Raw genomic sequence first — 27,373 nt, 5'->3', positions numbered from 1 at the left:
ACCCAGCAGTGAAAAAATATAGAATTCCAACAGAAAAAAAGGAATGAGCTTCCTCTTCTGTGGAGAGAAGTTAGAAAGGTTTGGGGACAGTCAAGGCAGGATTCAGCCCCAGTTAATGTTTTTGAACAAGTGCATAATGGCAGCCAAAGACTGGCACTGCTCCCTGCTCCTCTCTGTAAGTGAAGTTTTCTGGTTTCAAAGCCCCTCACAGGCCCAAGGTGACAGCTGTGTAAGAACAAAGCTGCTCTGTTTATGTCCTCAGAGTGAGGACAGATGCAATCTGAGACTTGGTTTGGTGCAATTTCACAATGATGCCCACTGATAGGTGAGAATTTGGTCCAAGGAAGAACCACATGGGACCCCTCCAATGCCGCCATAAAGAAGGCAGACACTACCCCTTCTGTTCGAACATACGTTATAAAGTACAATTTGCTTCTGTGGTCTGATTCATCCAGCTTCACGGTAACTGAGGGACTGCTATCATGGCAGCAAAGCCCAAGCTTCACTATGTCAACGCATGAGGCAGGATGGTGGCCATCCGGTGGCTCCTGGCTGCAGCTGGAGTGGAGATAGGTCCTCTTAACTTGGATCTAAATTGACTATCAAAGTGCTTTTCTCATATAAGCTAGGAGACTTCCACACTTGAGGAGCTGGGGATGATTTTTCATTACATAAAAATAGCTGCACATTAAAAAAGAAATGGACTGATTTGACCAAATGAATATGTAAATAATCCTGCCTGTGGAAGAGCAGGAAAACAATTTTTTTTTCAATTTTAAAGGAAACAAAAGAAACATCAACTAATCCAATTGCATGAACCTTATTTGGATTTCATTTCAACAAACTGTAAGTATTATTTGTGACACATACAACAAGTGGAAACGTGATGGTTGATAGAGCATAAGTTATTAAAGAACTATTGTTAATATTTTAGGTGTGATTTTAGGTTTATTATTGTGTTTATGTTCAAAATAGTTCTTATGTTTTAGAAATATGCATCAAGTATATAAGGATGAAATGATATGCTATCTAGGATCTTCCATTTTTACAAGAAGGGGAGGGTGGATGGGCATATAGATGACACAAGATTGGCTTGAGTTGATAATTATTAAAGATGCATGAAGGGTATGAGGAACACTGTACTTTTATTTTTGTACATGCTAGAAATTTCCACAATGAAAGGATAAATGCATATAATATTAGAAAAGAAATGTAGTTAAAGTTGATATAATCACAAATATGGGAATGAGCCAGCTGTAACAAACCATCTGTTAAAGATTTAATATATTCACTCAGCAATGATTTGAGGGGGGCACCTTTACTACTAGGCTCTGTACTAAGTTCTGGGGATACAGAAATGAATGAGACAGACACAGTCCCTGCCCTCAGGCAGCTTACACTCTAGTGAGGATGCAGACAAGTAAGTGGGGGATTAAAAGAGGGGTGGGAGCATCTAGGAGGACACCCAAGCATTTTACAGTGTTAAAATGCCATATCCCTTGGAGCACATGTGGGACTCTGTTGAGTGCTTCCCCCTAGAGGTGTCTCTGAGAAAATCACATCTTAACTCAGATCAGAAGGACAAGCAACTCGGTGCTGGTTTCCTGGGGGAGGGAGTCATGGACAGACTCCAGAGATCTGGTCCCTCAGGGGAGAGCAAGCAGTAATGGAGGGTTTCAGATGAGGTGTTGTCCTGCAAAGGGAATCTCTAGTGTGCTCTCTTAGCCTCCTAACAGCATGTTTACCTAAGCCTCAGGATTACACTTTCTCGATTGCTTCATGAATGCACAGGACGTTAGCCTTGTCCGTTATCAAGTTCATGAAGAAACAAGTACATAAAAATTCAAACAGTGCCAGTTTAGGTTGTTTAATTTCTATAAATCAGCAACCCAGAGTTTTCGCTGTGGTCCAGCTTTGGGGTTCAAGGATGTGTTCAGAGCCCCCAGGCAGGATGAGTTCAGCACAGGAGGCTGAAGTAGGGGGGTATTTTGAGAGGATCCCAGGCCTCCTCTTGTCCAGCCCAGCCTGACTAAGGAGGGTGTGGGACAAGGCTTACCAGAGGCTCTTGGTCAGGACTTCTGGGTTCTCTGGGCCCAGAGGCTGATCCTCACAACCCCATCTCCATCGGTCTCACAAACAACAGCCCACCAGCAAGTCCCATCCTACCTCGGCCACCCTCCCACACTGACCACGCACCATCCCTTATGTTGTCTTGAACTGGGTGCTTTATAAATTGTTTCCCACACACCTCACTGTCTGTATAGTCTGACCCTATGGGATCATGTACAGCCACAATAAACTTCCACTGAGCAAGTTAGAAACCCCCAATTCTCAAACTTTTCACCATCAAGACCCCTTTTCACAATATAAAATTGAATGGAGGGAGCTAATATACAGCAGAGGCCCCTGGTGGCAGTATCTTGGGGGTCAGTGGCCCCATGGATACTCCATGCTGGGGGATACCCAATACCCTGTCCTGATCTCACAGGGAGAGAAAGTCTTTCCAGAGATATTAAAACTCCATAACTAGAAGAACTTCCCAGTCCCTTCCCACCAGTGATATCCCTCTCCCAAATCACTACTTAATCACTGACAGAGGTGGAGACAGGGTGGAGGTGAATTGAACTTGCAAAATAAGCAGTTACGTGCTGCAACCCATGCTTTTATCTTGGTGGCTCTAATCTAAATTTCCAGGTGGCCATGATTACTGTCTTCTGTGTGCCCTGCCAAACTCAGAAATCCTACAGTCTCCATAGTCTGCACCAGACAGAGGCCATGCTGTGGAATGAAATAACAAAAATGCTGTGGAATGCATGCTCAGTAATGCTGTGGAATGAAATAATAAAAATTCACTGACTATTTCTGCTTTCCAGTTTGAAGAGATATTTATGCAAACTTCAGAAGACTTGGATAAGTTAAGAAATGGTAAGACCAAGAAACTAAATTCCTCTGATGGGAGGATCTAGCACAAGTCATAAGTTGAGGTTTGAACCCCAGCAATGCCATGTGTGTGCATGGTGGGAGTGGGGTCAGTGGAGAGGGAGAAGCATGGTTAAAGGTAAGGGGTGGGGCTTCTTGAGCAGGTCTTGCAGCTCCCTCAGGACTAGGAAGGGCTGGAACTCTGAGTATTTGCTAAAGGAACCGGCCCCGGTGCCCTGTGAATGCCCTCTCTGTGCACTCCCTGCCTTTCTGCACCATGAGTGACTGTATCAGTTCAGGATGCCACACAGCCCTCCCACCCAAGGAAAACAATTGCATTAGAAAGAAGAGGGGAGAAACAGTCCCAGCAGTTGCCTTGAATTCTCTTCTCTGGCAAGTTTGACAAGGTAACATCCTAGCAGTATTGTGGACTTGGTGAGCAGGGAATGGGTCCTCCACATAGAAATCTCTCAAAACCTGCCTTATATGATGCGAGACTTACTTGAGAACTTCCCATTTGAAATGGCAAACCTACTGCAGCTTCTTCCAACTTCTTTCTAAAATATCCGTGAAGACAAATTGACACAGAATTAAAAGGGCCTCCCATGTATCTGAATGGGAAATAAAAAGAGAAATGAAATAATAAGTTCAAAAGTAAAAGGCAGATTGATAAGAAAAAGAAGGACTATAGCAAGCTAAAACCAAAATGCCACCCTGCTTAAGCGTACCAGATCATTTTAGTGTTTCATTTTATATCTGCAGTTATTTCAACATTTTTTCATCCTAGAAGGGTGTAATTCATCAAATACTTCACTCTGTTTCTTTTCTTCTTTCAAAAGAAGGGAGTTTGATGTTCCAGCAAGTGCCCATGGTTGAAATGATGGGATGAAGCTGGTGCAGACCAGAGCCATTCTCAGCTACATTGCCACCAAATACGACCTCTATGGGAAAGACATGAAAGAGAGAGCCCTGTTATGGTACTCTTTCTGTTCTTTCATCAATGATTAATAGGAACGATCTAGGTCCTTCCCTGAGTGATCAGGATGTGCTCACACGGATCATGACCGACAGCAGTATAGACCTTAGTGGGTATAACTTGAGGATGAAGGAAGAGTGGAACTTGGAGTGGAATCAAGAGCTTATGAAGGCAGATGTGGTCCATGGATATAGAACAGTGACAGAGGTTTCCAAACACAGGTGAACTATAAAGCCAGGAGGATGCTGGAACCATGACTCCAGGAGCTCAGGCTGGACACCCACCAACAGCTAGAGACAAGGGACAAAGTGTCTGAGTGTCTAGAGGATAAAGACTGGAAAGGGAAGGATCTAAAGGAATTGATTCTTAAGTTTCAGAAATTTTAGAATGGTGACCAGGAACCTAATTTATCAGTCCTTTATATGGACTGGCCACTTGACAGAGTAAACAAAGGCTGGTCCTCTAGATGCCAGGATTATCTGGAACATTTTACTGTAAGTCTGAAGCAGCCAGATTTATTCAATACAAGCATATTTGAGGGAAATTTGTTCTCTGTTGTGGTGGGGCCACATGACTGATATTAAAATCATGTAATGAACTGTGAACAGTTACTCAGAAAGTTAAACATATAGTTACCGTATGACTCAGCAATTCCACTTCTAAGTATATACCCAGGAGAGTCAAAAATACATCCACACTAAAACTTGTACACAAAAGTGCACAGCAATGTTGTTCATAATATTCAAAAAGCAGAAGCAAACAAAATGTCCAACAACTGATGAATTGATGAACAAAGGATGGTACATCCATACAATGGAATATTTTTAGCCATGAACAAGAGTAAAGTACCAATACGTGTGACAACATGAATGAACTTTGAAAAGTACTAAATGAAAAACACCGGACACAAAAGGCCACATACTGTATGATTCCAAATGTATGAAATGTCCAGATGCTCAAATCCATAGAAATAGAAAGTAGTTGAGTGGTTACCTGGGGCTGGAATGTGGAGGAATTGGAGCGTGACTGTCAAGGGTACTGGATTTCCTTTTGGATAAAATGATAAAAATAATGTTCTGGAATTAGAATGTGGTGATGGTTTCAGAATAATAGTACAGTTTGAAGGATGAAAATGATACCATGTGAATATATTTCAATAAAGTTTTACTTTAAAAAACTCCTATAGGAAGCCCTGTTTGGAACAAAAACAAAAAATCACCCGTAATATACATTGTTGAAGCTGTGAGAAGAATTGCACTATTTCACGATATATTTTGTTTTTTTTTTTAAGATTTACTTATTATTTATTTATTTTATTTTATTTTTTGGCTGCATCAGGTCTTAGTTGTGCCACACAGGATCTTTCGTTGTGACGTGCAGGTTTTCTCTCTCTAGTTGTGGCGCACAGGTTCCGGAGTGGTGCGCTCTGTAGTTTGTGGTATGCAGGCTCTCTAGTTGTGGCGCTAGGGCTTAGTTGCCCCTCCACATGTGGGATCTTAGTTCCCTGACCACTGATCAAACCGCACCCTCTGCATTGTAAGGCGGATTCTTTACCACTGAACCACCAGGGAAGTCCCCTCACGATATATTTTGGGTGGAGTCTTGAGAAATGCGAACAAGGCCAGAGCCAGGCGACCGTATGTGGAGAGGGTTGTGGAGCCATGTTCTGTGGGAAATAGTTGGAGGAACTACTGATATTGGGCATCTAAATGGTCCTGGTGGTGTAACAGGATGGGACAGGGAGAGGGATGTGACTGGGACCGTGGTGCCAGGACTCTCTCTGGACATGACTGAGGTGGTACTAATGCATCACACTGTGCACAGAACACACCACAACGGACATGGCAAACCCTATGTGTGGTCTCAGTGCTTACCTGTAGTGATTCACCCATTTCTCTCTTGCCTCTGACTCTGGATGGGTCACCGGTGTGCTTGGTCCCTATATTTGATTTGTGTATAACCAAAATATTAGACATATGTCTACCTTAATGGCTTTGTTCCAGAATGAAATGTTAAAATTAGTAAAACTCATAACTGACTGACTGGCGTAGGAAAATGCACCCAGTGGAGAATGACTCTTATCACCTCCTGGTGCCCCACCCTTACCCATTGTTAAACTGTAAAATCTAAGGCAGGAGACATTTGACAATTTGGTCATTTTGTTTTTCAGGATTGATACGTATGCAGAAGGTGTGACAGATTTGGGTGAGCTGATCATGCTTTTGCCAGTGAACCCACCTGATCAAAAGGATGTCAAGATGACGCTGATCTGAGAAAGAGCAACAAACCATTACCTCCCCGCATTTGAAAAAGTAAGTGGACTGTTTAGTATTTTTGGCACCGAGATCAGAGGACCAAGAAAAATAGTGCCTGGCATTGCAGGGGCATTGACCTTCACCTCTGTGAGTATTTCTGAATACTAATGTAACATCCTGATTCTCAAGGTATTTTATAAAAATCGACTATGAGGAAGAATTGTACCAGTTTTACCCAAGTTGTAATTTTTCAGCAAAATTTTGATTTACTTAGACCCAGTCTGGAATTCTCTACTTGATTGAATTTCGCGCTTGGGCTGAGAGCCACACTGGAGCCTGGAGTAGATGGATCCTGCAGAACACAGTGCAGGGGCTTTGATCCAAGAGGAGCACAATGAGAGCAATGCATCAGAAAATATTCTGGTAGCATGTGTAGGGGGACATGAGACCAGCTGCCCTTCAGAAGAATGTGGTACTGTTTCAGGGATGAATGAGATGTTTCTTAAATAGAGATGGGGGCAGTGGGCTGGGGAGGAAGAGGCAGAGGAAAAGCTGTTCAGGAAAAAATAATCTACAAATTTTGAGGACATGGCTCTCAGAATTTTGAAGAAAATCATACAAAACCAAGGAAATGATGTTCCATCATTATACCTAGTATATATCTTAGTTAATGTTTCTCTTTTAAGGTAAGAGGAGAACATTTCAAGATCAAAACTACCTGAAATCATATGAAACAAAAATCATGAACAACAACAGCAACAAAAATGACTTAAAGAGATTCAGGAGGCTTACATATAAATAAAAAGATTAACACCAACACCCACATCTTTATAAAGCATAGGGTCATTCTTTCATTTATTCAGCAAATGCTAATCCATTGCTTGCATGTCCAGCCATGATATTCAAGGAGTGAAGAATTTAACAGTAATCACAAAGCACACCCTCCTGGCTCTTGTGGTGCTGAGTGTTTATGGAACTTTCACATGATGATAAGCTCTTCAGTGATTGCAGTTAGAGTACAACTATACTTCGAAAACAAAGGGCCCCATGACAACATAAGTAAAAATTATATATTACAAAATACGTTTATTGTTTGTTCTTTTGGCTGTACTGCGCAGCTTGCAGGATCTTAGTTCTCCAACCAGGGATCGAACCCGTGCCCCCTGCAGTGGAAGCATGGAGTCCTAACCACTGAACTACCAGGGAATTCCCTATTACAGAATATGTTTTGATGTTATTATAGTCTTTTCCAAATAATTATCCATTTGTCCATACTTCTATATGTATACATAAGCTGAAAGTGTATTTGCTAAAATGTTACTATCTTTAGTTGGTGGTGCTGTGTGTGTTTTTTCTCTTTGTACTTTATGATTTCCAGATTGGTGGGATATTTTCATAAATATCACATATTTCCCTAACATATTATTATAAAAAGTTTCATACATGCAGAAAAATTTAAAGATGTATAAAATGAACTCATATGAACCCTCCATGGGGATACCAAAAAGCTTTGTTTTCCATTATCATATGTCATTGTCTCTCCATTCTTGTTCTGTCAATCAAATGTATTATTTTGGATAGATTTCAAAGTGACTTTAAGTCATCAGGGAAGTTCATTCCCAGACATTACAGCATGTGTATCGTACCATGCTGCAAGTTAGGAGTGCAAGCATGGAGTGCAAGTTAGGAGTCAGGGAGATGGGAGTTCAAGTTGATCCAGGTTTATTTCAGGTCCCAGAGAGAGAGACCAGGAAACCAGGAAGCAGAAAAGAGGAGAAATGTAGACTCTGAAATGGTTTTCTCAGGGTTGAAGAAGACTGTCAAGAAGTTGTAGTCATCGCCCAAGGGAGAAAGATGAAAGAGATATGAAGGGTCATGTCATGAAGCCCAGGGCTGCACACTTTAGGGTGTGGGGCAACAGAAACACTGTGCAGACCCGCTAAGCCCTTGGCCCAGGGGAAGAAGCAAGTAAGGCAGCCAGAGTGAGGTGGGCCCAGGACAAGGAAATGGTGGCCGGACTTCCATGGAGGATGAGGAGGGAACAGCAGGAACCCACTTGGCCTATCTTACTGATTCAGGGGGAGCAGAAGGCTTCTTTACTGAGAAGCCTCCTCAATGAAAAGCCCAAGTAGCCCCCGCTCGCCACAACTAGAGAAAGCCCGCCTGCAGCGACGAAGACCCAACACAGCAAAAAAACAAAACAAAACGTGTCACGTTTATGGCAACACTATTTAAAATAGCAAAGACATGGTAGCAACCTAAATGTCCATCAACAGATGAATGGATAAAGAAGATGTGGTACATATACACAACAGAATATTACTCAGCCATAAAAATGAACAAGATGGGGCCATTTGTAGAGACATGGATGGACCTATAGACTGTCATACAGAGTAAAGTAGGTCAGAAAGAGAAAAACAAATATCATATATTAACGCATATATGTGGAATCTAGAAAAATGGTACAGATGAACCTGTTTGCAAGGCAGAAATAGAGAGACACAGATGTAGAGAACAAACTTATGGACACCAAAGGGGGGAAAGGGAGGGTGGGATGAATTGGGAGATTGGGATTGACACATATACACTAATATGTATAAAATAGGTAACTAATGAGAACCTGCTACAGAGCACAGGGAACTCCACTTCGCTGCACAGTAGAAAGTAACACAACATTGTAAAACATCTATACCCCAATAAAAAAATAAAATAAAATAAAATAAAATTTATTATGTAAAAAAAAATGAAATAATGCCATTTGCAGCAACATGGATGGACCCAGAGATTATCATATTAAGTGAAGCAAGTCAGACAGAGAAAGACAAATGTCATATGATAATATATTGCTTATATGTGGAATCTAAAAAAAATTTTAAAAAAGGATACAAATGAACTTATTTACAAAACAGAAATAGACCCACAGACCTAGAAAAAAAAAAACTTATGGTTACCAAAGGGGGAATGTTGGGGAGGGAGAAATTAGGAGTTTGGGAGTAACATATACACACTACTATATATAAAATAGATAATCAACAAGAATGTACTGTCTAACACAGGGAACTCTTCTCAGTATTTTGTAGTGACTTATAAGGGAAAAGAATCTGAGAAAGAATATATATATGTATATATATGTAAATATGTATAACTGAATCACTTTGCTGTACACCTGAAACCAATACAACCTTGTAAAATAACTTCAGTTAAAAAAGAAAAAAAAAGTTTAAAAAAAAAACTGAAGGAAAAAAAATAGCCATACTTCAACCCTTCACTCACTGGCAGAAAGGGTCCAATAAATCTGAAATTTTGTATTTAACTTTTAATTGCCGACCTTGAAAAGATATTAACCAGTTGTATCATGATAAGGGAATGACTCATCATTTTTCTTTTTTTAAATCTGGCACGGAACCAGTGGCCCTGAATGCTGTGGGAGGGGCTTTTCCCTAACCCGACTCTCCCTGCTTCAGAGAGGAGTTCAGTCAACTGTAACAACAGCTTATAAACACATGTGGACTTGGCTTTGAGGTGCTGAGCCAAGTGGGAGACAGACTTTCATAAGGTATGTACTGATTTTATACATCTGTATAGTGTGCTCATAGCACAAGAAAAACTGTTTTATACTCACATTGTGCCTTCTTGCTATTCTTAGGGGACAATTTTAGTCCATTGCTGTTGGATACATCGTTACAGAAATGATAAAATGAAGAATTTAGAAACTAGGCATGAGAATTTAGATCTGAGAAAAATTAATGATATGAGGAGAAAAAGGAGTGATAGCATTTTAGACAATCAGAGAATATGACCAGTGTGTGAGAGAGTGTAGGTGTTTATGCTGGGGTAACTTTCTATGTAGTCAGTTCACAACAAGTGCAAATTATGTTGCTGTAATATTGCGTGGGCTGTGAAAAAATCAAAATTAAGATTCATTAAAATGGGAATAAGTCTGAATGTCAACGGAAAATCAGAGTGGGCTGTGGCAATTCCCCTTCTCTCTCTGGGATTTAAGCAACTCATGGCAAACCTCCAAAGGAAGTCTTGATGGGAAAACTAGATAATACGGGAGCAGAGAATTAGCTTTTAAAAAGTATAGAAATCCACCTGGCTAGAAGGTACAAGTCATTCAAATTGGAATGTAGGCATGAACAATGCACTGTTATAAGTATTAATGTTGGGGGGCAAAAACAAAGGCCTTAGACAGGAGAGGTTCAGTGAGATCCCGTGAAAGTCCTAGAGCTGTCCAGGGCAGGATGAATTCACGGGAGAATTATAGTATCTGAGACTGAAAAGAGAAGATATGGATACAGCAATGACGAGAGGCACTTTGCGAGATGCTACAGACAGCAGCATTTGGATCCCATGACACGTGGGGTAGAGTCATTAACTTGGAGGCTGAGATGCAGTGGAGCTGAGGCCACCTGGGCAGGTGGGCAGCAACCTCTGCTTTCTCAGCCTACAGCCGTTCCCCTTGCTCTGCCCTGCTTGGCTAAGAGAATCATGGTTCTTGGGTAGAACCGATAAAGTGAAGTCACTGATGGGCCCTTTATGCGCTGTCAGTTGTCTACAAACCTGTTTTTCTGACTAGATTTAAACCCCTTTAGGGCAGCCACCACATCAGGCTCCTATCGTGTTCCACAGCAGCCATCATTTCTTAGCACAGGAAACTGCCCAATGAGTCTTAGTTGAGGAAGTCTGAAGGAAACTTGTTAAGAGAAGGAAATACGTTTACACGTCAACCAGAAACAAGGTGTTCAGGAAGGATCAGAGAAACGTCTGCATTTCCAGGGAAGAAACAGGAGGTAGGAGACAAGGGATCTTTTCCATCAAGTGTTGACAGTGAGACCCTGAGCTCCTGCTCTAACAAGCAGTGGGTGGAACCCACTGCCATGGCTGGAACCCATGCAAAGGGGCTGGGGGACCAGAAGATTCAGGAGTTGTCCAGATCAGGGAGTGAGTGGGGCTGGGGCCAGGCCTGAGGGGAAAGGCAGGTAGGGTGCATGGTTCAGGGGCAGAACCAGGGGTTAGCTGTGGTCCTGGGGTTTCGAAAGGCTGTGTTCAGTGCTGTGCCAGATTGCACTGAATCTTTGCCAAAAACTTCCTGCATTCCAGGTTAACTAATCAGTGAACATCACTCATCTTTCACACAAGCCAAATAAAAAGGGAGCCATTATATAACTTGGCTGAAAAAAAGTCTGGATATGTATAAAATCTCATTCCTACTGGAGCTATGGGTCAAGAGGTAGGTAGGTAGATAGATAGATAGATGTAGATAGACAGACAGATACAGACAGAAGAAAGAAGACACGTGGGCTATCCAGTGTGCTCAGAGACTCGCCTGTCTCTCAGGAACTGAGAGCAGGAGGAAAATTGGATTTCCTGGCCCCTATTATGAATTTTTTATACCTTATCTAGTTTTCTCAACCATCCTCACTAATAGATATAACTATATATATATAAATATATATATATATATTTGTGTGTGTGTGTGTGTGTGTGTGTGTGTGTGTGTTATGCGGGCCTCTCCCGTTGTGGAGCACAGGCTCCGGACACGCAGGCTCAGCGGCCATGGCTCACGGGCCCAGCTGCTCCGTGGCATGTGGGATCTTCCCAGAACGGGGCACGAACCCGCGTCCCCTGCATTGGCAGGCGGACTCTCAACCACTGCGCCACCAGGGAAGCCTGATATAACTATTTTAAAAGAGAACATTGAGGTACAGAGATAAGACAACCCCCCCGGGTTTATGTACCTTATAAAGGAAAGGAGTTGGGCTTTGTCTCTAAGCCTCCTTTCTCTCTGCTAAGAAACGCTGTCCTTAGGAGCACCCCCAGAGACACAGATCCTTTATTTCACACTGGAATTATCCCAGGATACATTCCTTTTAGGGAATATAAGCCTACTTCCTTATGAAGGTCAAATATAGTTATACTAGTGCTCAATTTACTCACAGTAAATTTTCAGGATGTCAGAGTAAAACAAGGCACACTTTTGTCCATTTTTCCTCATATCAAGCCCTTAAGAATCAGCTAACAAAAAGGAACTCGTAAATTTGATGTTTCCTTCTCTTCTTCCCACTTAACTGTTAGTTGGCTAATGGATTCCGAATGGGGAAAAATTAATAAACGAGGGTCTTAGAGAGCAGCAGAGAGACTGCCTAAGCATTACTTGGTTGGGCAGTGGCAGCCCGGGACCGGAAGTCAGAAGATGCCTTCAATCGACCCTAATGCTCACAAAACATGTGAGCTAGGAAAGTAGCTTTACCTCTTTGAATTTCAGTTTCCGTCTCTTGACAATAGGATATTAGAAGCTGTTTCCCGGGGTTGTCCTGAGGGTGAACACAGTTGCTAGATACTGAGTGTGAATCAGGAACACACGTGTGTGACTGATGGCAAATCATCGAATCTCTCTAGTTCCTCATTTTCTGGGGACCGGGAAGTTTACGTCACCTTTGCCCCAGCCTTGAACAGGCCTTTGGAAACCTCTTATTTGAAAGGTGAAGAAAGTTGCTTACAAGGAACATAAGATAAAATATTACATAAGTGAAAACTTCATTTCCTTTTGTAAGGTGATCCTCAGTCACTGGATAAGGGAGCTTAGTGTGAGGGGGACCTGTGACCTCTGGTTCACAGCAGCACCCTTCACAGAATTCTGCTGAATCACAGCACCTCCATTTCCCATGACAAGAAAGTACACAATCTCCAATTACAAGACAGATGAGTTAAGTATGTTTCCAAAGGATTCTTTACTTTCTAAAGGTTAGACCATTGAGTCCTTACTTTAAAAATGTGGATGTTGGGACTTCCCTGGTGGCACAGTGGTTAAGAATCTGCCTGCCAATGCAGGGATCACGGGTTCGAGCCCTGGTCCGGGAAGATCCCACATGCCGTGGAGCAAACTAAGCCTGTGCGCCACAACTGCTGAGCCTGTGCTCTAGAGCCCGTGAGCCACAACTACTGAAGCCCGGGCGACTAGAGCCCGTGCTTTGCAACGAGAGAAGCAGTAAGAAGGCGGTGCACTGCAAGGAAGAGCAGCTCCTGCTCGCCGCAACTAGAGAAAGCCCGTGTGCAACAACGAAGACCCAATGCAGCCAAAAATAAATAAATAAAATAAATTGATTTTAAAAAATGTGGATATTGAAAACATTTTGATATCTAAAATCAAGTCATAACGTACTTTTCAGGGAGATCTTTATTGGGTAAAGAGAAGTCTATTTTTGTCCCAAACACCACAACCACGAAATTTTGCAAAAGAATCTTAATGTTTTTCAAACGGAGCTTGAGAATCTCTCTGCGGCCGTGGCAGCGGCTGCTCTTCTCCGGGTTCTGTCACGGTGGCCGGTGGTGCCCAGCTCTCCGGTCCCCTCCCCCTTCCGGCGAGAGTGGTCGCCAGGGAGGCTCCCTCAGCCCTGCTCTGCGGGGTCCACAGAGGGGCGTGGGTGCTGGGCGGCGGCGAGCCGGTGGGCAATGGGGCTTGTTCCCGGGGCCCCGGGGCCCGGTGCAGAACGGCGGCGGCAGTTCGCGTGAACATCCAGGTGCTGCTGGAGGCGGCCGACCGCCTGGAGCGGCGGGAGAGAGAAGCTGAACACGATATGCCTCCATGTTACCGTGCAATAACAAGGACAGAGATGCCTTAAAACGGAGGAGCAAATCCCACAAGACCGAGCTGATCTCCCTGTGCCATGTGCTTTGTGACCATCTAGAGGGGTGGGATAGGGAGGGTGGGAGGGAGGGAGACGCAAGAGGGAAGAGATATGGGAACATATGTATATGTATAACTGATTCACTTTATTATAAAGCAGAAACTAACACACCATTGTAAAGCAATTACACTCCAATAAAGATGAAAAAAAAAAATCCCACAAGAATAACAGCAGTAGCAGATCTGCTCACAGTGAAATGGAGAAGCATAGACGGGCCCACCCTGGCTTGTGCCTGGAAAAGTTGAAGGGGCTGGTGCCACTTGGTCCGGAATCAAATGGACACACTACGTTGAGTTTATTAACAAAAGCCAAATTGCACATAAAGACACCTGAAGGTTGTGACAGAAAAGCCATTCACCAAATAGACCAGCTTCAGCGAGGGCAGCGACACCTGAAGAGGCAGCTGGAGAAGCTGGGCATCGAGAGGATACAGATGGACAGCACAGGCTCCACCGTCTCCTCGGAGCCTCCGACTCCGACGGGGAAGAGAGCGACGTGGACGCCGAAAGCACAGACTGCCTCACGGGCGACCTGGCCTGGAGCCGCAGCAGCGCGAGCGACTCCGACGAGCGGGGAAGCATGCAGCGCCTGGGCAGCGAGGAGGGCTACTCCAGCTCCAGCATCAAGAGAAGAAAGTTCCAGGACGGCCACAAGACGCGTCTTGGTCTCTAGAAGAGCGTGGTCGCTTCGACTGCCGCCCAGGCGGTCCTCCCCGTCGGTTCTGATTAGGTAGCTTATCGGACCTGCTCACAATTCCCTCGCACATTGGCTTTCGTGTACCACTGTCACCAAAAGCAGCTGTGTGAAAGTTGTCACGGAAGTGCTTAGGATTGTGGGTGTCTTTTCTTTTCTTTTCTTTTTCTTTTTTTTATTTAAGTCCCATCCCCATCTTGAATGGGGTTGAGCGGGCCCCCGCACCTGCTGGTGTAGGGTAGGCACAGCTGAGCCAGTCAGTGCAGCCAGGACACCTAAGGGCATCACAGACCCGTTATTGCTTAGTCGGGTGGCTGAATGCCACTCGTCCCTCTAAGAAGTTGGAGGATGCAGACCAGGATTGTGGGTTTCTGATTGCATCCTCTAGCTTCTCTCTTTCTCTCCGTAAAAAATCGTCTCTGAGAGACTGTACATTCCAATTAATTTGAACCACCCAAGAATTCTTAGACCGAATAAGCACTTCTCACGTCTCGGCCATTTCCCCCCTCTTATTTCCAGTCCCGGTGTAGTCTACCAGACCTTCCTTAAAGTTTTCTGGCTTCCTATGTGACTTGCCTAGCAGAAATGTCCGAATGTGTCTTGCGCTTAGGAAACTGAAGGAAACAAACTTTTAAAGTTGAGATCCTGATCTCAGAACTTCAAAGTAAGCTTTGAAAGTGGGATTTAAGAGCGCTTAACCATGGCCCTCACCGCCCGTGAGCAGGCGGGAATACCTCCAGAAAACACACCCTTCACACACACCCTGCGCCAACGCCCCTGACCCGCGTGTGGATGGGAGCAGTATTTCTCACTCTCAAATGGACCCCTTGCGAGCACGTCTTTGGGGTAGCACAGCTAATAAAAGTTCCAACGTCATTTGTTCTCACGAACAGAAAGGTACAATCTATTTTTGTGCGCAGTTCTTGGGATCGTGCTGTGTCCCTCTCTCCCAAGACACATTTCCCCTCCAAGTCAGTTATGCTCCTGGTCTCTGGAACATTTTTTTTTTCCTACCTCAGAGATAAATGAGATCTCCATTTCCCACTTAACACAAACTGATTATGCCTCTTTTTTTGTTTGTTTGTTTTTTTCTGAATAAGTGACATTTGGTCCAATTCTAATCTATTTTCCTATTTAACTTTCAGCAATAACTGAGCTTTGGTGCTAGCTGGGCTAGTGTGCAACATCAGTGAAAGGAAAAGTCCACATTTCTCCTCTCTGTTGCAGGTGAACAGGAGGGGATGGTACAGCGTTACTAGAATTCCTCTCCTTATTGATTATTTTTGGACACACCCAGAAACTTCTTTAAGGAGGCTTTTGGGTTAATAGTTTAAAAGGCTGATTTTTCTTTTTGGTTATGATTTCTCCCTTAAGTCGTCTCCCACTTTGTAGCATTTTTGTTTAAGCTAAAACAGAGCACATGTATATGTACATGACACATTAAATCTATAAATACTATTTATTCATTTTATATAAACTAATGTAATGGAAAATAAATTCTTATGACTGTGCTTTTATAGATGCTCTAGAAACTTTGTATGTAGGTATCTACAGACTTGGTTCATTTCCCCTTACTATTTTTGCATTCATATTTTTGAGGTCTCGATGTTTTCAGCCTCTGGTGAATCTTTTTCATTGAATTTGAACGATTTGTAAAACCTGTGACGCTGAAACAGAGCGTGTGTCACAAAGTGATGAGAACATTCCTAAATCCACATCTGCACTGCAACTTCAGGGCTCCCTGGCTGAACCGGTAGTGGTGGCGCCTGTGCCCCAGGCTGGCCTGTGGTCTCCCTGGGCCCAGCCTCATGTCCTCAGCGCCTCTTCCTTGCCCACAACTAAAAGTTCAAGTGCGCTCCTCATGGAAGCTCATTCTAGACGTGAAGAGCAGTCGAAACAAAGATTACTTTTGTGTTTATTTTTTCTTTTTATTGATTTCTTAATGTACTAAATTTTTTAAATTGGAAGTAGTGATTCCTAAATGATTCCAAAGTCATCTGTAATTCTTCTATTTTTGTTTTGTTCTCTTTTTCTCTTCCTTTCAGCTCTGGGTGCGGGGAGGGGCAGGTGACACAAAGGACTTTTTCTTTTTTATTGTTGGAATCTTTTCCAGTTACTAGCTGAAGATTTGCACTGAAATACAACTTATATTCCTTTTGCATTTTAAAAGCCTGCTTCCTGAATTTAAGCAGAGTGATCGTGTTCAAAGAGCCAGTTCAGCCTGTAACATGTTTGAAAAAGATATATCTGCACTTTGAGGTCCTTTCGAATGCCATTCGCTAGACCTCGCAAGCATTTTAATTGCTACATTCAAGCGCCTCACAAGTCCATGATGCTGGGTGCTGTACAGCATCGAAAACTCAAGACTTTGGGAAAAGCTTGTGGGCTTGCGCTGGGGGAGTGAAGGGAACAAAACTTGTGTATTTGTTTGTTTAATTTAGAAATAAGGCATCTGAGAGATGCCATTATTTTCTGTGTTTTAATTGCTGTGCCTTTGAGTTAAACTGCATTTTTGTCTTTTGGTTGAAATATGAAATGTACTATCCCAATATTAAATAGTAATTATTTGAAAGAAAAAACAGAGCTTGGGATTTGGATAGAAAATGCAACTGTTTCTCCCTAAGTCCTGGCTTTGGGACTCCTGCTTTTAATGAGTCCTGCGTGTTTCCCATTCACACCCATGATGGAACTAGTCCTGTCCATTGTCGAAGCCTTTGAGTTTCATTCTCTGGTTCCCTGCTATGTCCACTCCTCATGCAGGCTGCTGTAGACCAAGGGCTTTCAAACTGCACTCACCCGACAAGACCCAAGTATCTCTTACCATTACAGTGAACAAATGAGTGTGCACACGTGCTTTCTTTTGCCCATACACGCAACAAAACTAAAAACTCATAGAACAATGCTTACCTCTTCAACATGTAAGTCACTCTGGTATTTTCTATTTTCTTCTACTTTATTTTAAAAATTGGTGGATTTCACAATCCACTGAAGGATTGTCATGTATATTTTGAAAAACATGAATATGGAAAAATGAAGCCTAGACTTGGGTCCATATACATGTGGATTTGAATCCCAGGTCTGCCACCTACTTTGAGCAAGTTACCCTAGAAACCTCAGTACCCCCAACTGTCAAATGAGAGCAGTGACAAACTTCACTGCAGTTGATTTTTGTAGGGGTAAATGAAAATAAATTTGTGAGAATGCCCAGTGTATGACAGACATTGAACAAATCTTAGTTCCATCCCATGCTGTAAAATTAATGCAGCAACATCCCTTGTTCTAGGTATAAGATGTACCAAGAGAGGTAATGTAGAATTCAAAAAAAAAAAAAAAAAAAAAAAAAAAAAAAAAAAAAAAAAAAAAAAAAAAAAAAAAAAAAAAAAAAAAAAAAAAAAAAAAAAAAAAAAAAAAAAAAAGGAAGGAATTAGCATCCTGTGTTTGTAGAAAGAACTAGGAACTTTTGAGCGACAGTTAAGCAAATCTGAGCCCCGTCTCAGCTTTTGAACAAATGCAGCATAACAGCCAAGGAGCTGAAGACAGACTCTGCAGCCTCCTTTTCACTGTCAGCGAAGTCCTCTGGCTCCAAGGCCCCTCCCTCCCAGGCTCCCCGGGCCTGCATCTGTGTGGGTTCCAGCCCTGCCCTCTTTTTAATCCTGGGCATGAATTTCCATGAATGTCACTTAAGCTCTGAGCGTCTGTTTCATTAATGGAAAAATGGAGATAATAACTATTTCATGAGACTGTTGTGAGGATTAAAGATATAATGCATCCAAAGGGGTTAGTGTTGGGTCAGGACCATTAGGAGGTTTTTAATAAATACTAGTTCTTTAGTCGTCCTGCTCCCTAACCCCCAGCCACGCATCCTCACCACAGACTCACCTCTTAGCCTGCCAAAACAATCAGATTTTACCCAATGGAGACTGGACAATGGTTTGGTGCAATTTCCCACGGTTGGCTATTGGGGGTGGGAATTTGGGCCAAGGCAGACATTCCAGGGACTCTTCTGACTCTGCGACAAAAGAGGCCAATACTTCTTAAGCATTGTTGGTGCTGTTCAGTCATATATCATAAAGTACATCTTGCTTCTGTGGTTTTATTCTTTGTTCATTCATTTACTCATTCATTCATTCATCCATTAAAGTTTAGAGAAACCAGGAGACTTCCATCATGGCGGGGAAACCCAAGCTTCACTATTTCAATGGACGGGGCAGAATGGAGGCCATCCGGTGGCTCCTGGCTGCAGCTGGAGTAGAGGTAGGTCCTGAGTTTGTTCATCTGAAGTTGAATCTAAATTAACTGTATAAAAGTACTTTTCTCACATAAGCTAGGGGACTTTTCTAACTAAATGACCTGTTAAGAGTTCTGCATTAAAACAAATCTGTCAGTTATTTAAGAGATAAACAGATTTGTTCTAATATGTTATTTTAAAGTGTCTTCTTATTAGAGAGAATAAACAGAGTAAATTTAAGAAACTAATCACATCATGTGGGCCTAATTTGGATTTTGATTTTTAAAATTATAAAATATTATTTATGACATTTATACAGCTGTCAAAAACATGAACATTAAATATCAGTTGATATTTAGTAAACTTTGTTAATGTGTTAGGTGCTATAATGTATTGTGGTTATTTTTAATAGTTTTAATGTTTTAGAAATATACACTGAACTATTTAAAGTTGAAATATAAGATATCTGGGATTTCTTTCAAATTATTACGAAGGGGAGAGGGAGTAGGCATATAGATAACTCACAGCTGGGTTGAGCTGATAATTATTGAAGCTGGTTGATGGGTACAAGGAGGATTATGATAATTTGCTGTTCATTTTTCTGTATGCTACAAATGTCCATAACAAAAAGACAAAAATATACATATTAGAAAATAAATGTAATTAAAGTTAAAACATAAACCAGAAATACAGAGAGGGGTGGATTGTAACAAACTGCCTGTTAGATTTAATGCATTCACTCAGCAATGAATTTGTTAGGCACCTTGAAGTGCTAGGTTCCCTGCCAGGTCCTGGAGATACGGGGGTGAACTAGACAGACACAGTCCCTGCCCTCAGGCAGCTTACACTCTAGTGAGAATGCAGACAAGTAAATATGTGATTAAAAGAGGGGTGGGAGCATCTAGGAGGACACCCAAGCACTTTAAAGTGTTAAAATGACATATTCTCAGGAGCAAGTGTGGGACTCTGTTGAGTGCTTCCCTCTAGAGGTGTCTCTGAGAAAAGCACTTCTCAGCCCAGGTCAGAGGGACACAGCAACTCTGTGCGGGTTTCCTGGGGAGGGAGTCATGGACAGACTCTGGAGACTTGGTCCCTGAGGGGAGAGCAAGCAGTAAAGGAGGGTTTCAGGTGAGGTGGCATCCTGCAAAGGGAACCTCTAGTGTGCTCTCTTAGCCTCCTAACAGCATGTTTACCTAAGCCCCTGTGTTCAGAGCCCCTGGGCAGGATGAGTTCACCACCAGAAGGTAAAGTAGGGGGAGATGCTGAGAGCACCCCAGGCCTCCTCTTGACCAGCCCAGCCTGACTGAGGAGGGTGTGGGACAAGGCTTACCAGAGGCTCTTGGTCGGGACTTCTGGGTTCTCTGGGTCCAAAGGCTGATCCTCACAACCCCATCTCTGTCATCCTCACAAGCAACAGCCCACCAGCAAGTCCCATCCTACCTCAGCCACCCTCCCACACTGACCACCCACCACCCCCTATGTTGTCTAGAACTGGGTGCTTTATAAATTGTTGCCTACACACCTCACTGTCTGTATAATCTGACCCTATGGGATCATGTAGAGCCACAATAAACTGTTTAGCAAGTTAGAAACTCCCAATTCCCAAGCTTTTCACCATCAAGACCCCTTTTTAAAATATAAAGTTGAATGGAGGGAGTTAATATACCGCAGAGGCCCCTGGTGGCAGCATCTTGGGGGTCAGTGGCCCCATGGGTACTGCGTGCTGGGGGACACTCAATACCTTGTCCTGATTTCACAAGGAGAGAAAGGCTTTCCAGAGATATTAAAACTCCATAACTAGAGGAACTTCCCAGTCCCTTCCCTCCAGTGATTTCCCCCTCCCAAATCACAACCTAATGATTGACAGAGGTGGAGACTAGAAGCTGCAAAATAAGCAGTTACGTGCTGCAACCCATGCTTTTATCTTGGTGGCTCTAATCTAAATTTCCAGGTGGCCATGATCACTGTTCTCTGTGTACCCTGCCAAACTCAGAAATCTTAGCTTCTCCATAGTATGCACCAGACATTGGTCATTCAAGTTCAATAATGTTATGGAATGAAATAACAAAAACTTATTGACTGTTTCTGCTTTCCAGTTTGAAGAGATATTTATAAAAACTCCAGAAGACTTGGATAAGTTAAGAAATGGTAAGACCAAGAAACTAAATTCCTCTGATGGGAGGATCTAGTACAAGTCATAAGTTGAGGTTTGAACCCCAGCAATGCCATGTGTGTGCATGGTGGGAGTGGGGTCAGTGGAGAGGGAGAAGCATAGTTAAAGGTAAGGGGTGGGGCTTCTTGAGCAGGTCTTGCAGCTCCCTCAGGACTAGGAAGGGCTGGAACTCTGAGTATTTGCTAAAGGAACCGGCCCCGGTGCCCTGTGAATGCCCTCTCTGTGCACTCCCTGCCTTTCTGCACCATGAGTGACTGTATCAGTTCAGGATGCCACACAGCCCTCCCACCCAAGGAAAACAAATGCATTAGAAAGAAGAGGGGAGAAACAGTCCCAGCAGTTGCCTTGAATTCTTTTCTCTGACAGGTTTGACATGGTAATATCATAGCAATATTGCCCAGGTGAGCATGTGAGGAGGGAGATAAAGAGCAAGGGCCAGCATCAGTGGAGTTGGGAAAACAGGCCTGCCCGGCACACCATCCAGTGGTGGGATTTGAAGAGCAGGCAAAACACTCTATGTAGGAGTCTCTCTTAGAACTGGCCTTAATGCCATGAACCCCATGAAACTTACTTTGAGAATTTCCCTTTTGACTTGGCAACTGGCTGGTGGAACTTCTCCTATATTCTTCCTAAAAATCCGTGAAGACAAATCAAACACATAAAATAAAGGGACATACCATGCTCTGAATGGGAAATCAAAAATTAACTGAAATAACAGATTGAAAAGTAAAAGGCAAATTGATAAGCAAAAGGATTACAGGAAGCTGAAAGCAAAATGGTATTTCCATTGAAATTTTACCAGGTAAAATTTTTGTTTCCTTTTATGTCTTCAGTCATTTCAACAAAAATTTTGATACATAAAATGTTTCAGTTTACCTTAACAGTATGATTCATCCAACGTTTCACTCTATTTCTTTTCTTCTTTCAAAAGAAGGGAGTTTGATGTTCCAGCAAGTGCCCATGGTTGAAATTGATGGGATGAAGCTGGTGCAGACCAGAGCCATTTTCAACTACATTGCCACCAAATACAACCTCTATGGGAAAGACATAAAAGAGAGAGCGCTGTACGGTATTTTTTCTGTTCTTTCATTAATGATTAATAAGAACAATCTAGGTCCTTCCCTGAGAGAGCAGGATGTGTTCACAGGGATCGAGACAAGGGACAAACTGTCTGAGTGTCTAGAGGATAAAACCTCAGAAGGTAAGTATCTAGACGATGTGATTCTCCAGTTTCAGAAATTGTAAGAATGATAACCAGGAACCTAATTTATCAGCCCTTTATATGGACTGGCCACTTGACAAGGGTTTGCAGAGACTGAGCCCACGATGCCGGGGTTATCTGGAACATTTTAATATCAGTTTGTAGCAGGCAGATTTATTCAATACAGCCATATTTGGGGGGTCTCCTCTGTGTTGTGATGGGACCACATGATTGAATCATGGAATGTGGCAGTCACTCAAGAAGTTAAACATAGAGTTACCATACAACTCAGCAATCCACTACTAGGAATATACTCAAGAGAATTAAAAATATTAAAAATACAACCACACTAAAACTTGTACACAAAAGTTCATAGCACTATTGTTCATAATATTCAAAAAGTGGAAACAACAAAATGTCCATGAATGGACATGAATGGATGAACAAAGGCAGGCACATCCATACAGTGGAATGCTATTTGGCCATGAAAAGGAATGAAGTCCTGATCTGTGTTACAACATGGATGAACCTTGAAAACATTCTCTTACAGAAAGAAACCAGGCACAAATGATGCATATTGTATGATTCCATTTGTTTGGCATGTGCAGAACATTGCTATCCGTAAAACCAAAAGTAGTTTAGTGTTTGCCAGAAGCTGGAGGGAGGGAAGAATATTGAATGCCTGAAAAAACACTCAGCGTCTCTTTTGCAAGTGATGAAAATATTTTGGAATTAGAGTATGATGATGGTACAGGATGCTGTGACTTTACAAAGAAAAATCACACAATTTTACACTTGAAAAGGGTGACATTCTGGTATGTGAATTATATTTCAATAAAGCTTTTATTTAAAAAGACTATTGTAGGAAACCATGTTTGGAAGAAAAACAGCAAAATTACCTGGAATATGTACTGTAGGAACAAAGTGAAGAAACGCACTATTTCAGGGGATATTTTGGGTGGAGTCCTGAGAAATGCAAACAAGGCCAGAGCTGGGCAACAATATGTGAAGAGGGTTGTGGAACCATATTCTATGGGAAATAACTGGAGGAAGTGCTGGTTGGGCATCTAAAGGGTCCTGGTGGTGTAACAGGATGGGACAGGGAGAGGGACATGGCTAGGTCCATGGTGCCAGGACTCTCTCTGGACATGACTGAGGTGTTACTAATTCATCACACTAACTGTGCACAGAACACACCACAGCAGAGATGGCAAACCCTAGGCGTGGTCTCAGTGGTTACCTGCAGTGATTCCACCCGTTTCTCTCACGCCTGTGACTCTGGACAGGTCACTGATATGCTCTGTCCCTACATTTGGTCATGTATATAACAAAACTATTAGACATATATCTTCCTCGATGGCTTGCTCTAGAATGAAATGTTAAAATTAAGAAAAATCATAACTAAATGACTGACATAGAAAAATGCACCCAATGGGGGTGATTTACTCTGCCACCTCTTGATGCCCCACTCTTACCCATTCTAAACTGTAAAATCTAACGCAGGAGACATTTGACAATTTGGTCATTTTGTCTTTCAGGATTGATATGTATGCAGAGGGTGTGGCAGATCTGGGTGAAATGCTCCTCCATTTGCCACTGTGCCCACCTGATCAAAAAGATGCCAAGACGACCCAGATCAAAGAGAGGATAACAAACCGTTATCTTCCTGCGTTTGAAAAAGTGAGTGGACTGTTCAGCGTTTTGGGCACTGAGATCAAAGAACAAAGAAAAATAGTGCTTGGCATTGCAGGGGCATTGACCTTCACCTCTGTGAGCCTTTCTGAATACTAATGTAGCACCCTGACTCTAGGACATTTTATAAAAATTGACTATGAGGAAGAATTGTACCCAAGTTTTACCCAAGTTATAATTTCTCAGCAAAAAAAATTTTTTTTTTTTTGCGGTACGCGGACCTCTTACTGTTGTGGCCTCTCCCGTTGCGGAGCACAGGCTCCAGACGCGCAGGCTCAGCGGCCATGGCTCACGGGCCCAGCCCGTGAGATCTTCCCGGGCCGGGGCACGAACCCATGTCCCCAGCATCGGCAGGCGGACTCTCAACCACTGCGCCACCAGGGAAGCCCGTCAGCAAAATTTTGATTTGCTCAGACCCAATCTGGAATTCTTATACTTAGAGCTTGGGCTATGGAAACTCTGAGAGCCATACTAGAGCCTGGAGTACATGGATCCTGCAGAACACAGAGCAGGGGCTTTGATCCAAGAGGAGCACAATGACAGCAATGCATCAGAAAATATTCTGGTACCATGTGTAGGGAGACATGAGACCCTACCCATCAGGAGAATGTGGTACTGTTTTGGGGATGGATGAGATGTATCTAAATAGAAATGGGGGCAGAGTGGTGGAGAGGAAGAATCAGAAGAAAAGTTGTTCAGGAAAACATAATCTACAAATTTTGGGGACATGACTCTCAGACTTTTGAAGAAAATCATACAAAACCAAGAAAATAATGTTCCATCACTATATGTAGTATATATCTTAGTTAATGTTTCTCTTTGAAGGTAAGAGGAGAACACCTCAAGACCCAAACTACCTGAAATCATGCTAAACAAGAATGACGAAGTGAAAAAAAAATGATCGTAAGAGATGCAGAAGGCTAACATAAAAATAAAAAGCTTAACCAACACCCTCATCTTTATAAAGTTTAAATCATTCTTTCATTTCACAAGTATTAATTCATTGCTTATGTGTCAGGTCCTAGTCAAGGAGTGAATAATCGTAATCAGAAACTACATTCTTCTGGCTTTATGGTGCTCAAAGTTTAGGCACATTCACATGGTGGAAACCTCTATAGTCATTGCAGTTTAAGTACATCTGTATTTTGAAATCAAAGACCCCCATGATAACATCAATGAAAAATGTATATTACCAAATAACATTTGATGTCTTACTATGTTCTTTAATTTTTAGCTATACTTCTATGTTCATACATAGTCTGGTAGGATATTTGCCAAAATGTTATTATCTTTACTTGGTGGTGATATGTGTGTTTTGCCTCTGTGATTTTCATATTGTTGCAATATTTTAAGTAAGCATCATATATTTTTTCCAATATTTTATTATGAAAAATTCAACACATAGAAAAGTTGAAAGAGATGTACAATCAACTCATACATACCCACCACCTGGAATCAAAAATTAGTATTTTGTTATTATGTTTGCTTCATCATGTAACTCCCCATCCTTTTCTCCTCTGATCAAACATATTATTTTTGGGAGTGTTTCAAAGTAAGTTGCAAACATTAAGTGCAATCACCCCTAGACAGTTCAGCATGCAAATTACAACATATTCCACAGTGTTATTGACAGACACAGGTGGAATAGGAGTCAGAGTCAATGTTGTCAGGGAGATGGGAATTCAGGTTGACCCAGGTTTATTTCAGGTTCCAGAAGGAGAGACCAGGAAATGAGGAGAGCAGACAAGAGGAGAGAAGAAATACAGACTCTGCAATAATTTGCTTAGGGTGGTAGAAAGCTGTCATGAAGGTGGAATCACTGCCCAAGGTGGGGGAGGGGAGAGAGAGAGATGGATGAAGGGCCACATTATGAAGTTCAGAGCTGCATGCTTTAGGGTGTGAGGTCAACAGAAACACGGTGTATATAGTGGAAGCAAGTAAGGCAGCCACAGCGAGGTGGGAACAGGAAAAGAAAATGGTGGCCTGGCTTCCACTCAGGTTGAGGAGGGAACAGCAGGGACCCACCTGGCCCGTCTCACTGATCCGGGGGCAGCAGAAGGTCTGAAGCTCCACACCCACCCAGTGAGGCGCAGAGGGGGAAGTGGGGCAGGGGAGACAGAGGAAGAGCATTGGGCCCAGCCTGCCCGGGCCTGTGTTCCTGATCTGACCCCTCCATTCGCCAGGTGTTGAAGGGCCATGGACAAGACTATCTTGTGGGCAACAAGCTGAGCAGGGCTGACATCCACCTGGTTGAACTTCTCTACTCTGTGGAAGAGCTCGACCCCAGCCTTTTGGCCAACTTCCCTCTGCTGAAGGTGAGCTCTCTCACAGCCTTTGGGGGCCGCCCACATCTCCCACCTCGGCATGTGCTCTCTGGACCCTGGGACTGTGATGCTAGGATCCCCGACACTGTCCAGGCCTCACTGCCCCCAGGTCTCCACAGTTCACTCCAAGGCCTTGGTCTGGGGCATGGAAAGAATCTGGTCACGCCAAAGACACTGGAGATGGTCACTGCCCCAAGGAGAATGACTTGCCTTTTTCCAGGAGAGAGACCCAGGACTTCACGCCTCTCTCTGCCCCTGTTCCATTTCAGTCTCTTTCCTCATTTCCTCTTTGCTTCCCTCTCTCCCAGGTGTGTCCTCCTCTTTCTTTACGTGAGTCTGTCTGCGCAGGTCTGCCACCATCTCTTTTCTTCCCCTCAGCTCCTGTTCCTTCTCTTACAAGTTCATTTCTCTCTCCCCATCTCTCCCTCTCTCCGAGGGCAGATTGGTTCTGACTGGCCTCATTGTCTACCTTTCATGTTTTCTGTCTTCAGTTCCAGCCCAATTCCCCTATACCTTCCTGCCTTGATATCTCGGAGCCTTTATCTGTGTTGTCGTGTGAGACACATTACTCTTCCTCGTATTGCACGACAGGGTGAATCTGCAGAATTTACGTGTAGGAAGAATATGAGGAAGACTTGAGCTGAGTGAAGTCTTAAACTAAGACATCTCTGGGGAAAACGTTATTATGCTTTTATCTTCCTGCCTCACTAGGTGTCTGTGTCCAGCCTCATCCTGGTGCTGATGGAGGGGCCTCGGCTGGCCCTTTTCTGGGAGGGTCTCAGAGTCCCTGGTTTGTGCTCATGACGGGGCTGGTCTTTGGCTGCAGTCTGAGCTGTGCTCTTGTGCATTGCAGGCCCTGAAAACCAGAGTCAGCAATCTCCCTGCCGTGAAGAGGTTTTTGCAGCCTGGCAGCCAGAGGAAGCCTCCCATGGATGAGAAAAATTTGGAAGAAGCAAAGAAAATTTTCAGGATGCAATAATGCGGGAATGGCTGCCCAGAACACAGGGAAAACTTCAGGAGATTGAAGTTTTCCAACAGTGAAGTGCTTTACCTATATGTAGATCCTGGCTACTGTGAAGCTAATAAATTTTCCAAAGTATAAGGGCTAATTTAATTAGAATGCAGATTTAGTTGCAGAACAATCCATTTTCTTTTGATCACATACGAAATCATGATCTCCTCCTAGAATGTGCCTGGGACTTAAACATAAATAAAGGGAGA

The 27,373-nt window shown here is 43.0% G+C and overlaps 1 protein-coding gene and 2 pseudogenes across 1 annotated transcript; all 3 read left to right on the top strand.

The window, feature by feature from the left end:
• The first annotated feature begins 482 nt into the window (after positions 1 to 482).
• Positions 483 to 11,120, top strand: LOC103091187 (glutathione S-transferase A2-like; annotated as a pseudogene).
• On the top strand, positions 9,625 to 27,373 carry LOC103085403 (glutathione S-transferase A2). The gene is made up of 7 exons (XM_007451930.1): positions 9,625 to 9,706; positions 18,681 to 18,788; positions 20,859 to 20,910; positions 21,867 to 21,999; positions 23,675 to 23,816; positions 26,012 to 26,143; positions 27,006 to 27,373. Exons 2-7 carry the CDS (start codon positions 18,702 to 18,704, stop codon positions 27,129 to 27,131), a joined length of 672 nt encoding a protein of 223 aa, XP_007451992.1. The 5' UTR covers positions 9,625 to 9,706; positions 18,681 to 18,701; the 3' UTR covers positions 27,132 to 27,373.
• LOC103090901 (max dimerization protein 1 pseudogene) lies at positions 11,142 to 14,513 on the top strand (annotated as a pseudogene).

The sequence above is a fragment of the Lipotes vexillifer genome, unplaced genomic scaffold (assembly GCF_000442215.2).
Source record: "Lipotes vexillifer unplaced genomic scaffold, Lipotes_vexillifer_v1.1 scaffold147, whole genome shotgun sequence".
NCBI classification, from domain to species: domain Eukaryota; kingdom Metazoa; phylum Chordata; class Mammalia; order Artiodactyla; family Lipotidae; genus Lipotes; species Lipotes vexillifer.
Note: the sequence above shows the minus strand (reverse complement) of the source record. Positions and strands in the feature narration are given on the sequence as shown.

Coding starts and splice junctions, on each gene's coding strand:
- LOC103085403 (XM_007451930.1), top strand. CDS start 18,702: ATGGCGGGGAAACCCAAGCTTCACTATTTCAATGGACGGGGCAGAATG. Junction 22,000..23,674: donor GACATAAAAGAGAGAGCGCT/GTACGGTATTTT, acceptor TTTGTCTTTCAG/GATTGATATGTATGCAGAGG. Junction 26,144..27,005: donor CCAACTTCCCTCTGCTGAAG/GTGAGCTCTCTC, acceptor TGTGCATTGCAG/GCCCTGAAAACCAGAGTCAG.